The 14945-nt window shown below is 29.2% G+C and overlaps 1 protein-coding gene and 1 long non-coding RNA gene across 2 annotated transcripts; one reads left to right on the plus strand and one right to left on the minus strand.

Annotated features, from left to right (window-relative positions):
* Nucleotides 1-5485, plus strand: LOC101259954 (protein trichome birefringence-like 39). The gene is made up of 5 exons (XM_004243358.5): nucleotides 1-453; nucleotides 638-809; nucleotides 3774-3949; nucleotides 4215-4373; nucleotides 4841-5485. Exons 1-5 carry the CDS (start codon nucleotides 26-28, stop codon nucleotides 5127-5129), a joined length of 1224 nt encoding a protein of 407 aa, XP_004243406.2. The 5' UTR covers nucleotides 1-25; the 3' UTR covers nucleotides 5130-5485.
* Nucleotides 5486-8743: 3258 nt separating this feature from the next.
* LOC138337144 (uncharacterized) lies at nucleotides 8744-12107 on the minus strand. Its single transcript, XR_011210570.1, has 2 exons — nucleotides 11610-12107; nucleotides 8744-8999 (listed from the first exon to the last, which is right to left on the minus strand). It is a non-coding gene; the product is annotated as an uncharacterized lncRNA (long non-coding RNA).
* Nucleotides 12108-14945: the final 2838 nt, after the last annotated feature.

Consider the following 14945-nt stretch of genomic DNA (forward strand, 5'->3'; position numbering starts at 1 on the left):
GAAATAATACTAATTAGCTTTCACCATGTGCTTGCTTTCTTCTTTCCCCTGTTCTACCCAACCCCACCCACCCCACTCCCTCTCTTTATATATATATATGTACACACTGTATTTCCACTTTCATTTGAATTTCAAGTTTCAACACCAAATTGAAAACATGGTGTTCCTATTTCTCTCACTATTTTTGCTTTTCTCAGTAAAAACAAAAGCAAACACAGAGTATTATTTTTCGAACACCACCATCACCAGCACCAGCACCAGTAACTCGATAAATGAAATTAAAAGTAGTTGTAATATTTACAGAGGCAAATGGGTTTATGATTCTTCATATCCACTCTATGATTTTTCAAATTGTCCTTTTATTGACAACGAATTCAACTGTCAAAAGTACAAAAGACCTGATAATTTGTACCTTAAATACAGATGGCAGCCTTTTTCTTGTAACCTGCCAAGGTTTGTTACAAGAGAATCTTTTTTTTTCAGTTTTTACTCGCTTCGACTCTTCAGAAATGTTATTGGTGCATTATTTGGAGGATCTGACAATATGTGCGCTAGCATTTTTGAAGAGTCTGAACAAAGTTAGGTTGTCGTTAAGTGTTTGAAATACTAAATTTTTTATTTTATTTTTTATTTGCAGGTTTAATGGGTTGTTTTTTTTGGAGAAATATAGGGGGAAGAATATAATGTTTGTGGGTGATTCATTGAGTTTGAATATGTGGGAATCATTAGCTTGTATGATTCATTCATGGGTACCAAATGCTAAAACTGCTGTTATAAGGAAACAAGGAATTGCTGAAATTGTATTTCTGGTAAGTCTTAATTTTTAATAACCTTTTTTCTTAATACAGAATTTATCGAAAATAATTATGAATATAATAATTAACTATATTTACTTTGTTTTATATTTTGATTATGAAATTACATGTTATTATTACCTAGTATCTTTTCTCAGTCTCATTGTAAGGGCCGGAGTTAGAATTATGCGTAGAAATTAACCTCGTTAAAAAGTTATACCGTATAGATGGATGATTTTTTAATATATGATTTGTTTTTTTTTTTCGTATTTAAATTTTTAAATCCGCTCTTTTTTGAAAAAAATAAAAGATTGGCGAAAATGTTGGAGTAGCTTTATTTAAGACATGCTTGTCTTGTCTAGTCTTTATGTAGGCTTTTATGGAAGGGATATTTATATATATATAAAAGAAGGTGTGGAGAAAAATATAAAAAGTATATCTGAAATATTATATTTGATTTGATCAAGTCATTAGTTTTTTGAAAAAATAAGCATTAACTTAAGAATCAGAAAAAAAATTTCTTCGAAATAAGGGAAATAAGTTATTTTTATTAATATGTGGCATTTTAAAATCACCATCGCTTCTTGATTATTTTATCCTGACCTCATTCACTTAATAATATTTTCATAAATTACATATAAATATTTTTAAATAATATTTTTATTACTTATTAAACGTTTAAAAATAACGTTTTTAATACCAAATACACTCCATAGTCATTACTTCTGTCTTCTATAGGTGTTATAATAATGCATGCTTTAATTACTAGGAAATATGTTTTTTTTCGGCTAAATTTTATTTTATTAAAATTAGGAATTTTTGGTTTTGATAAATTGCTGTGTTAAACATTGAAATTGAATTACTAGAAATATGTTTTTTTTTAAAAAAAAAAAATTTCTAACTTTAAAGAGGTTACAATAATCATAATAATTGTGAAAAAATAAATAAAGCGTGCAGCGTGTTTCAAATTTCAAGTTTCACTTTTATTTGCTGTTTGGCATAATAAAGACAACAATGTGGAGGCCGCTCCATATATTTATTGCCTTTTTTTTTCTTCCACACAGAGGAGAGGAAAATAATAAATTTTACTTATATTTTTAGTATTTAGTAGTAAATAAGTAAAAAAAATGCAAAAAATGTTTTTAAAAAAAACGGAACAATAATGAGAATTGATTTTTTATTTATTGGAATATAAATTGTAATTTTTTTTTTTGCGTTTTCCACACTTCTTTGAATGTTTTTAATCGTCAAATATTTCTAAAGTTGGAATTGAAAAATATTGGAAAAAGAACACACGACAATCATGGCTAAATTTGAACACAATTTTCTTTTTGAAAATTATATTATAAGCATATAGATTTGTCATCAATTTTGCCGGAGATCACGTCGTAATTAAGGGTGATTTGGTACAAGAAAAATATTATTATTGATTTATTCTAGTATATGAGACAATTAGTGTGAAATGTTAATTGTTAAACTTGTTTTTTTCTATTTTTATGAGCGAAGACATTTTCAGAAATTTGTTTTATGAGTCGGGATCATTTGATACAGAGTTTAAGAAAGTAAAAAGGGATAATGCCCAAGTACCCCCTCAACCTATGCCCGAAATCCCAGAGACACGCTTATACTATGCTAAGGTCCTATTAACCTCTGAACTTATTTTATTAGTAGTTTTATACCCCTTTCAGCCTATGTGGCACTAGTTTGAAAAAAATGTCAACCATCATTGGACCCACAAGATAGTGTCACGTAGGCTGAAAAGGGAAAGAAAATTATTTAAAAAATAAGTTCAGGGGAGTAATAGGACATTAGTATACTATAAGTGTGTCTCTGAGATTTCGAGTATAGGTTGAGGGGGTACTTGTGCATTATCCCAAGTAAAAAACACTTGTCAATTATGCGGTTTTAAGTTAAAGATATATAAAGTATTAGAATGTATCAAACTGTCTTTTAATGTTTTATAAGTGAAAGTTATAAAATTATATCGAGAACACATTTCCAAAAGAACTAAAATAGAAAGTCAAACACGAATTCACTTTCGTAATATCTAGATTCTAAATTGCATGTCTTGTCAAACACCTATTCCAAAAAAAATACTTATGCAATCAAATTATTTCATACTATAACAAGTTAAAATTGATTAATAATATGGAGTGTGTGTGTATATATATATATATATATATGAATCAAAGTTATGCTAATGAGGCCATACCTATTTGTTATATTTGTGGGTAGACACTTCAATGGAGTTGTTGTTTTAGAAAAAGAAGTAATTAGGAGACCAATACAATATGTAAGTTTGGTAGCCCATTCATTACTTACTTCATACTTTTTATCTTCTCTAATGTCTTAAAGTTTTTATATGGCCAACAACATATACTTGGACCACTTCTTTACTACTTATGGTAAGTATTTAATTAAATTGCATTGTTTTTTTTTTAATTATAAGAAATAACTTTGCTTTTCTTTGAAAAAACATCACACTTTCTCCATTATGAAAAAGATATTCACATGTGCAATGTCCCTTTTGTAGTTTTGATCCTTTAAATTTGTCATTAGTACATCCGCTCAACGAGGACATGGCATAATTATAGCTTATCAAAGATGTAATTTTAAATAAAAAAGGTGTAAAGAACATAAATTAACATAGAACGATAGTAAATAGTGTTGTCCATTCTAATTCGTAGTATTACTCTTGTTTCTTGTTCTTCAATTTTTGCTTTTGTATGTTATTTTGTGTAGTCTGATTACAATATTGTTTTTTTGTAGTATTGATATGCTATTACCTATTGTTTCTTTGATTTCCATTACTGACTGCTTTTATCCTGAGTCAATAGTCTATCGATCAAAAAAAAATGATTTATAAATCAAATTTGTTTATTTTTCCCCGATTCACTTGATGAAACTATATAAATATGTTATTTTCGTTGTATCTTTACTCATCGTTAAATATTTATCGAACTCTGATATGTAATATAGGACTATGAAGTAAGATTATTATTGTACCGGACTCCTTACTTAGTAGACATGGTGAGAGAAAATGTTGGAACTATTCTAAAGTTGGACTCTATAATTAGTGGAAATGCTTGGAGAGGAATGGACGTCTTGATTTTCAACAGCTGGCATTGGTGGACCCACACCAAAAGTTCTCAACCGTATGATCTTCTCTTATTTTATTCGCGTATTTTTAATTAAATAAATATATATTTGAATGTGTTCATAGCTTATGACTCGACTCAAATGATCTGAGCTAGTTCCACAAGCCTAATCCATCAATTAGATCCGGCACAAGAGGCCGAAACCAGTTGACGACATGTTAATCAATTTAGCTTATCTAATTTTTTAATATCGATAAAAAAGTTTGACTCGGGATGTTTGAAGATATAAAATAAAATAAAATAATTTCTTTTATTATTGCAGGTGGGATTATATGCAAGAAGGTAATAAAGTATTCAAAGATATGAACCGTTTGATAGCTTATTACAAAGGGATGTACACTTGGGCAAAATGGATCGATCGAAATATTGACTCATCTAAAACCAAAGTCTTCTTTCAAGGAATTTCACCAACTCATTACGAGTAAGTAATTACTTCTTTTTCAAATCATTTCAGTTTGTGATTTATTCTAAACATTTTCCAACTTCTCTGAATAGCAATGATTACATTTTGGTGGATGTCAAATTTGCATATTGAGATGAAAATTTGAACAAATTAAAATAAGTTTAGAAAAAATATTAGACTATGCCATTAACTACACAAATATTAATTAGGTGGAGATAGATTTAGGTAAAGATTAGCTAAACAATGGAATATTGACCACTTCATCAAACTCTTACCTATTTATTTTCTTTTACCTATTATTTCATTTTATTTTTACTTTATTATGGTAAGATATCGAACAAAAACTATATATATATTCTAGATTAATCGAGATTTTAGATTTCTTGAATTGAGTAGGTTAAATGTCTGTCAGTTGAACGAGTTATATGCTTACATAAGTTTGTTTTTTTTTTTTTAACATGCACTTATTATTGTGAAATTATTAGGGGAAAAGATTGGAATGATCCAACAAAATCATGCAAGAATGAGAAACAACCATTTTTTGGGATAAGGTATCCAGGAGGAACAACTCAAGCAGCCATTGTGGTTAACAAAGTACTAAGTAGAATTAAAAAATCAGTTCATTTATTGGACATTACAACACTTTCTCAATATAGAAAAGATGCACATCCAACTTCTTATAGTGATCACAACACTTTAGATTGTAGTCATTGGTGTCTCCCTGGATTGCCTGATACTTGGAACCTTCTTCTCTATACATCACTCATTAGTTGAAGACGAAAATACGATCATATTCTCTGTCTTCTATAACAACATCTCGTTGTAACAGTCAAAACATATTTGAACAGATGATGTTGTTATAGAGAGGTTTGATCGTGGCGAATGATTTTTAATTGTAAGGTGATTTTGTGTTTAGGAATTTGTTTGACTTGAAATTGTCATTTGATAATAGTCAACAAAATAAGATTGGTTAGTGAGTGTTTCAAGTGAAATATAGAAACAAAAAATTGATTTTTAGGCATGAGAGGATGCCTTAATTAGTTGAAATTGATGAGGCATATTGCCTTCGAATTTGTACTTAATTTATGTTGATTCAATTAATGTTATAAGATTATATTTCATTGTGATAATTTAAAGTGAAATTTATAAATTTGTTTTTATATATTGCTTAGTAGTTTATTAATGTATCAACTTCTCTACTTATTTGGCATTATCATCATTTTCTTTCTCAATAATTTTGGTTCTTTAACAAAATTATGAACTCTATATTATATAATTTGGCTAAATATAAGAGGTCTTTTACATTAAATTACCAAGTAGGTAATGATTTATACAAAAACGAAGGGAGAATACTCTATGTAAAATAGAGCATTTAATAATACATATTTAATCAAATTGTACAAGATTTAAGCAACACTAAAATTAAGTTAATTACAATATATTGTATTTTTTAAAATTATGAGTAGTAACTTATTTTATAATCTAAATTTTGAATAATCCTTGCAATTTCAACATTGACTTGTTTATCAATAACAACCTTATACGAAATACATATAGAAATACTGAAATGCCTACGAAAAATACGATAATTTCAAAAAGTACCCCTATTAGTACGCCCAACTCTCATTTCTAAATATTGGTAATAATTAGTACAATTAATATTTAGAAATTTCATTACTCACTTATAAAGTCATAGCATTACGATGAAATGAATTTTTCATTCAATTTTTTAAGCATTTAATTATGTGATATTAAAATTTTATTTGATATTTTAGAACTTTCAATTAAACTATCTACGTCTTATTATCCATCAATAATGTTTTTAGAAGAAAAACCAATGTGTTATATTACAACAAATGACTATTATTTTATTAACTTGAAAGAATCTCTCTCATTATATAATAATTTTTTTTAAAAACTATAAACTATATACACAAATAATAGTAGTTATATGTATAAACAAAGTTTTTGGGCCCAAGAGTCGACCATTACCTTCTTAAAGCAGGAAAATTCTCAAAATAACAATATTGTTGCTTTTAGTGGGACTTTTTGGCAATAGTTTTACTATTTATTAATAATGATAATATTTTAATTTATTAAAAGATGAGCTATGTATTTATTTCATTTGTATTAATTCGAAAGAATACAAATAATTAAAAACGAAATAGAAAAAATTATGAAACAAAAAAATGTTAATAAAAGGACAAAGCGATTTTGAATATAAATCAGTTACATACAGATCATGTCATTTTTTCTTTGGAGTGTTTTCTTTACTCTGTTATTGAGAATTCCAGAAAAAAAAATTGCCAAAAAAAGTTTTGTCTTCCGAATCATTCAATTAATAATATTCATAGTTTCTTCTAATTGAGTTTGACATATTATTCAAACAGATATTTTCAAATTGACGATTAAAATTCATTAATTTCAAGAAATTTCAGCATCTAGTATTTTTGTTTATGTTAATTATGTTGATTATTTTGAATTGGTGAAATTTTTGTATCGTTTGATATTATTTGAATGTTTTATAACCGATCAATGATGCAGAATGTTTGAAAAGTGTTTGATTCTTTTTAGTTTCATAGTTGTTCTCTTTTAATTTTAATCCTGTGAAAGTGATGTTTTATTTAGTTTGAAAGTTATTGTTTTTTTAAATGCAGACCTTATTTTGTATTCTAGCAAGTTTGTGCAAATAGTGATAATATAGTGATATAGCCATAAGATTTCTAAAATGTACTGAACCGTTCGACAAGTGATTAAAATTCATAGAGAAAGTAAGAATTGTATTCCACTATTTGTTGCCTTGTAGTAAATTTTGAATACAATTAAATGTTGAATTTAATTTAGAGAAAAATAGCTACCTAGTCATAAATCATAATACTAAATAGATATCATCATGTATTAAGTGTGTGTTCTATATTTCATCATTTTAGAGGTATTGATGTTTGAGCGCAGAAGGAAGCAATTTATTATTGGATACAATTTTTATGTTTTAGAATACTGCAAATATGTAATTATCAAATATATATTTGTTAATATAGTCATTGAAAGCATTATGGAATTATGAAATCTGTAAAAAAAAAAAAAAAATCTTCTGAATATATGTGAAGAAAATAATCCTGATATGTTGGATAAGAGAAAGGTGCGCAATAAGCTTACTATAATTGTGAGGTTCAAGAAAGAATAGGATCACGAGGAACTTTTATTATTTTCACTCATAACTAAATATGTGAAAATAACTTTATCAGACACGTCGACAGTCGAAATATCAAGATTGAAATCTACTGTTTTATCGAAAAATTGATTTTCGAAAAGAGTTTGTTTTATTTTTAAAGTATTTTCGACTGTTTCGGAGTCGCCACTTAATTTTTAAGGAAAATTAAGAAAACTTGTCTCTAAACAACTTAAACAGAAAAAATTGTTTTGAAATGTTTTTGAAGGGTTTCGGGATTTCTATTAGCGTCTTAGGAAGGTTTCGAAAAAAGCACCTAAGACGCTCCGCTAACTTACGGTTTTCCGGCGATTAACTTATTTGACTATTTTTGTTTATTTTTTTAACTTATCGCGAATCTTTTGTTTAGAGAACTTTATTAGAAACTTACTTAAGCGAATTCTCCAATTTTTTTAAAAATATTTTATTGAAGTTAAAAACTTTAACTCTAAGCGATTTCCAAACTTAAACATCTATCTTTCAAAGTTTCAAATTTTTAATTTGAGTTTGATAAAACAAAAGACGTTCGATGGGGTTGGAGTTTTCTAACCCTAGACTAACGACATGCGAGTAAAAAGGCGTAAGCAAATAATAAAGAAAGAGGGAGAGAGAGAGAGAGATTTGGGTCCAAGTTTTCGGGTTCTGTTCGCCTTGACCGAAACTTGGACCCACCTGCTTTTGGGTTTTTAACCCATTTTTACCTGTCCTAATCTAAACATACAAAGTAAAAACAATAAGGGCTTATGCCCATTACAAATAAAATACAAAAATAAACATAAAAAAAAAAGTCTTCTGATCCATTCTCTGACTTTCTTCAATCTTCATGGGATTTCGAATTCTTCTTGCCGTGTCGTGGCTTTACTCGACGATTACGACTCTCTCGAAATGCAAAGAGGGAGAGTTCATAGAGAACTCAAGCAGATTTTACATGCCACAAAGCAAATGAAAGGAATTAATATATAATCCAACTGACACATATGCAAGAAAACAAACTAACTTAATGGAAAATACATATCTTTTAATCCAAGAACGATGTAGAATAACAAACTGTCACGACCCAAACCGGGTTGCGACTGGCACCCACACTTACCCTCCTATGTGAGCGAACCAACCAATCTAAACCTTAACATTTCAACGTATATCAACAGAAAGTAATGCGGAAGACTTAAACTCATTAATAAAAACAATTCAAAACTATTATTATCATCCCCAAAATCTGGAAGTCATCATCACAAGAACATCTACAATCAAATGACTAAACTAAGAGTATTCTAAAAGCTAAAAATACATAAGAAGCTAGTCCATGCCGGAAGTTCAAGGCATCAAGACTTGAAGAAGAAGATCCAGTCCAAGCTAGAAGCATTAGCTCACCCTGAATTTCCGATATAGTAAGACTGGCTTGAATTACTGTTGAGTTGAAGACGATGGCACGTTTGCTGTACTCCACAAATAAACAAGAAGAAAACATAAAAGTAGGGGTCAGTACAAAACACGGATACTGAGTAGATATCATCGGCCAACTCAAAATAGAAATCAATATATACCGAGTAATATCATAAAATCAACTATGATACTCAACATGTAGCAACAACAAATACTATATCATTAACAATTACCGTCAAGTTCACACATGAGGACTCAAGCCCCAATACCATACTCATTTGGGAATCATGTTCGTTAGATTGAGTATATTAACATCTTTCAAGATTCATTATCTTTATTTCTCTTGTGTCGGTACGTGACACTCCGCTCCCTCATATTCATTATTCCTCTTGTGTCGGTACGTGACACTCCGATCCCTTAAATCTACGTGTCGGTTCGTGACACCCGATCCTCTAATTCTACGTGTCGGTTCGTGACACCCGATCCCCTACATGTGTCGGTACGTGACACTCCGATCCACTAATATCATTCTGTAAATCATCAAGCCTTCTCTATACCAAGGCATCCTCAATCCCATTACTTTAATTCATCAAGCCTTCTTCTATACCAAGGCATCATCATTAATAATGTATATTAAAGTTTCTTTTCAAGATTTGGGATTCAATATTTTCATCATGCTTATCTTATCACAATCACATAATCATATTCATGCAAACATACAATTAAGCATATAATAGGGTTTACAATACTACCAATACATATCATTCTCTATTAAGAGTTCACTACGAAAGCATGAAAACCATAACCTACCTCCACCGAAGAATTGGAATCAACAAGCAATCTCCCAAGCTTTGATATTCTTCTTCCTCGTTCGACTCTTTCTCTCTCAATCGATCAATCTATCTCTCACTTTTCCTTTCTCTTTTCTTATTCAAAACCCTCTTTCTTTTACCCCAAATTAACATATAATTAAGAATAAAGGATGGCAATAATATCCCACTAATTAACTTAGGGTTACCTCTTTTAACCCCCAAGAATTTGAGTTATTAATATAAACCCACGAAATCTATAATTAAGAAAAGAATAGTCCCAAACGTCCCTTAAAACGTGTAAGGAAATCCGATTCTGCCTGGGATTTGCGCAACCTGTGACGAGCCGTCGTGCCTGCGACAGTCCGTCTTGCAGGCCGTCGCAGAGTTCAGAGACCCAAATTTCCACCAAGGGTCTGTGACGGTCCGTCCTGCCATTCCGTCACAAAGTTCAGAGAGTCGATTTTTAGTACCCAATTTCAGATTTTCTAAGTGTTTTGAAACGCGACTCTGCGACGGTCCGTCGTGCCCATGACGGTCCGTCGTGGGGTCCGTCGCTTTTGCCAGTTTTTCCAGAAATAAAGTCTGCTGCTCAAAACGACTAAACGGATCGTTACACAAACAATCCCATATGATCCTAAAATGAAATTACAAATTGTACTCATGCATAAAAGAAAAGCATAATGTATAAGTGATCACCCATTGACTTAATACAGATAAAATGTCATGTTCTTAAATTATGCCACTATTTTTAATACCTTAGAGGCTATTATGCAAAGTTAAACCCGATACAAGGAAATTTGACTTTAAGCAATTAATGGTCATTAGCCAAATCTGAACAAAGATAAAATATCCACAGTGAGCCCTCTAGTATGCCTCATGCACAGGGAGCAAAACAATGGCATCAACCATGGCAAACTAACTCCAAACAAGTCATATATCCACACAGATCAAGGACGGCAGGCACTTCCTTTCAAGAATAAAAATGAGAAAATCGAATGAAGGCATTTGCTGAAGAAAACAGTCGACAAACTTGAGCAAGACTAATGAACTAAAAGCTAGCACGAAATCATCTTATCGAAACCCCGACAACTTGGACTATCACTAGCTTCAAGACAAGTATTGATATCAAATGCCAAGTAGATTAAGGTAGCATTGTAGTCCCAACAATGAGTTACGGCTACTTTATCAAATTTCATGAAAAAAGACTAATGCAATCCTAAAATACGACCCATCTCGAAAGCGATACACTTAATAACTTGGAAGCAAACAAAATACTTGAAGTAAAACCATAACCTAACTCAAATATACCATCAATAAGATACCGATGTCATGCTAGAACCGAAATATTATAACACGGAACAAACAGCCAGGAAGGAAAACAAGCCAAAAATTTATCAAAACCCATGAAGTCAATGGACAGTGAGGTAAGGTTTTAGCTTTTCCGATCAATCCCAAAACATTAATTAGGCAAAGAAAGCCATGAAACAAGTACTAAATCAAACAAATGAGGCAAAAATATAATCAACATGCCAATACCAGTAAGCAGAAACCGATGCCATGGAATTTCTTAAAGAAGTCGAACTAAGAAAAAGCTACAGATGGACCAACAAGCGCGGATGGTAAGAGAGTAAAACAAACATTTGAATCAAAAGCGAAGCCGCGGTTCATGCTGACCACAAGCAGTTCAGACAAAGCCGAAACAACGATCAATCGAGGAGGAGTATAACCCAGACGAGTAAGCAACAGAAACAGTGTCAAAGCAGGGGAACCCATAACAAACATCATATTTCATCCAACATTGAACAAAAGGCGAGTAAAGAGAAAAAGAGAGAGAGAGAAAAAAAACATTACCTTCTTCTAAGCAGCGAAATTGGGACGGAAACGAGCAGCGGAAGCGATTCAGCCCACGAAACCTGACGATGGAACACTCCTTCTTCTTCTCGCTCGCTCAAAAAATACGAATTCACACTAGTTTCCAAGAAATTTGAAACGTTCTCTTTCTGAAGAATATACACAAGAAAAAATCTTATAGTCCTCAACAATATTCTTCTTCGTAACAGAAAACACGGAAGAAAATCTCTTCTGAAAATCCCTATAATCACTGGCTGGAACTTCTCCGAACTCTCAATTTTTCAACCTTCTCTATGTTAAAATTTCTGCCAATTTTTGTCAAAGAAACGTCCAACCCCCTTATTGAAGGGTCTGGGGGTTTAAATAGAAGAAAACAAATAGGGTTTTCGAGTTTGGGCGGGATCGACGATGGCCCCTTTCGAATTTCAAATTCGAAAATCTCTTCAAAAGCGGAAGGACGACTCGAGCGGGAAGAGAGATGGAGGGTCGAGATGAGTTATTCGTCCTTGGGAGGCGACGTGGCGCGATCTTGGCGTGGAAAGGACAGGGTGGGGCAGGACAAATTAAATTTTTTACGAGTTAAACTCAACCCAATCAACTAACGCTAACGATAGACTGTAATAGACAACTAATTGTAATTCTCTTACATTTTAACGATGAAATATCGATTCATGAATAGTACTATTCATACAGAGCTATGAAGTAATGATTTTTTTTTTATTGATTATGTTCTAAAGAATAGAGAAATGAAAGGTGATAAGTGTGTTTCAATGCATGGAAATAAAGGAACATTCAAACAAGTGAAGAAAGCTTAAAGGTGATAATTTAATTTACTCACTTAATCGAACAAATCAGATTAAAATCTAAAAAAATAATCTTTTGGTAATGATAAATAAAATTATAGTAAAGGTTAATTTTATAGCATCAAATTTCGTTCCTACTCTTTTTAATATAATTTTTGTGTAACTTTCTTGTATATTGAAATATATAAAAATGCATTGAATTTTCCTGATCATTATGTTTTAAATTTCAATATTAATTTACGATTAATTTTAATTTTTTCATCAAAAATCTTCTTATAATTACTAGAAAATAATTGTAGTTTGTTTTTAGCAAAAGTTTTTTTATAACCACCAGAAAAATATCATTATATATGAAGTACAATTAATATTTAGAAAAGTTCTTTACATAATTATAAAGTCATAACATTTGCAAAATTTAAGTTTTTAATTCTACGTAGTAATTTAGTTTGATATTTTAAAACTCTAAATTAAACTACTAAAAGATTATTATTTATCAATAAGATTTTCAAGAAGAGGAACCAATGTAATGTATTGGAACAAATGACTGAGTTTATTAAGTTGAAGGAATCTTTCCTATTATATATAATAAAATACAATTATCTTTTTACATTGAATAACTATAAGTTATTTATATAAATTAAAAAAATATCTTAATAATCGCTCAAATAATTTTTAAAATTTACTTAAATAATTTTTAGAACTTTTCTTTTTATTGTTTGACACTGTCAATAATTGCATAAACTTCTTGAACATTTCTTAAAGAAATGATCAAAAAGTTTATGCAACTACCGATACTATGTCGAACAATGAATGGGACAACTTTTCTATTTAATAGGACATATTTTCAAGTTAATGAGTTTCTTTTGCTGATTATAAGTTTGAGCAAAAGTAGAGCAACTTAATAAGATTAGAGAGGCCTAAAGTTAATTTGTTTTTTTTTAAAACTTAATTTTTTTTTTTAATTTTCTTAGATGTGAAGTCACGAATTACTGCTAGTCAATTTATTTTGAAAAACCTTTTCATAAATATAACTATTAAAAGAATAGTTGACATTATATTATAGTAGTAAATCTATTTAAAAATAATCAAAAAAAATTGGTAGAATTGTGAGTTTAAATCACATCATTATCTTTTACTTATAGTATTTTTTTATATTTAAAATATAAAAATAAAATTTAAATCATTAATGTAATAATTATTTCATATTTTATTTGATATCCTTTTTTTAGTCTGACTTGAAAAAAATGTTACTATTGTAATTATAAATAACTTTTAACTTATAAGATCACTTTTTATCCTTAATAAATGTACATAAATATTAATATAATTAACTAAAATGGTCAATCAACTTTAAATAACTCACTTGAAAAGTCATTTCACTTACTTTTTCACTTGGAAAGTTATTAACTTTATTTAATAACTCAAAAGTCATTTAATTATTAATATTTCCTTAGAAAATCACCCAATTAATTTGAATAATTTTTTTCATTAAATTTTATTTAAATCTTATCTTTAAATTGTATTTTTAAAACATAATATAATATATATTTTAATTATCTTGTCTATACCTCTCTCACTGTTAATTACATATTTTTTTAAAAGAACTCATAGTAGCAAATGACAAAAAGAATTCCCTTTTTAGCAATTGTTGAAACTATATATATGCTGAAATATGATTATTATTTAGTTTATAAAAAAAAGGTTGAAATCGAGCAATAGGTCAATTGGCCAATGCAGAGTAGCAATCTTAACTTTTTATTTTGATTCAAAAAATAAAATAGTTCATAACAAAAAATGCATTTCAACGAAATTTAATAAAATAATTAAAATTAGCAAGTTTAAAACAGTAACTCTATCTCAATAAAAATTTAATTAAAACATTATTTAAATTAGTTGGATAACTATTTATTAAAATATCAATAATCGAGACTTTTTAAGTAAAATAGCATCCCTCCCATTTCCTTTCTGGTCGGTCAAAGAAAAGACATATTCTATATTGTGTAATAATTCATTATAAATATTTATTTTATTCTTAATTTTAATAAAATAATTTATGATTATACAATTTTTTATTATTACAAATTTTAAAAAATTTCTTTTTTTTCTTAAGTTTCATAATGAGTCAAATTATTACATATAAAAAGAAAGAAATAATTAACGAGTTTGATTTTCTAAATAATTTATTCAAAATTAAGTTACCACGTGAAATATTTTCTCCATATATAACTAAGGATATTTTTAAATTATAAGCATAATATATAATTATGATCTTTAATTTAGCATTAATTGATAATTATAATTTTTTATTTTAGATGTGGACTAGTATACACTTAAACTTGTATAAGATTGAGGAAATGAAGATATTCGTTATACATTGAACCACACATGATAATTTTAAATCTTACTTAGCATTCTACGTGTATTATGTCAAATAGAATAGGTATACTCCACTTAGGATAACCTTTGGACAAAGCTATTTACGCTTCATCATAAAAATAGAAGTGATACACACGACGGCAAAGGCAACACGTTA

Source organism: Solanum lycopersicum, chromosome 7 (assembly GCF_036512215.1).
Source record: "Solanum lycopersicum chromosome 7, SLM_r2.1".
In the NCBI taxonomy this organism is placed as follows: domain Eukaryota; kingdom Viridiplantae; phylum Streptophyta; class Magnoliopsida; order Solanales; family Solanaceae; genus Solanum; species Solanum lycopersicum.

Bases quoted from the DNA above. Each gene is read 5' to 3' on its own strand.
- LOC101259954 (XM_004243358.5), top strand. From the start codon at position 26: ATGTGCTTGCTTTCTTCTTTCCCCTGTTCTACCCAACCCCACCCACCC. The intron at 3,950-4,214 runs GTATGATCTTCT...TTATTATTGCAG, and splicing joins CACACCAAAAGTTCTCAACC to GTGGGATTATATGCAAGAAG. The intron at 4,374-4,840 runs GTAAGTAATTAC...TGAAATTATTAG, and splicing joins ATTTCACCAACTCATTACGA to GGGAAAAGATTGGAATGATC.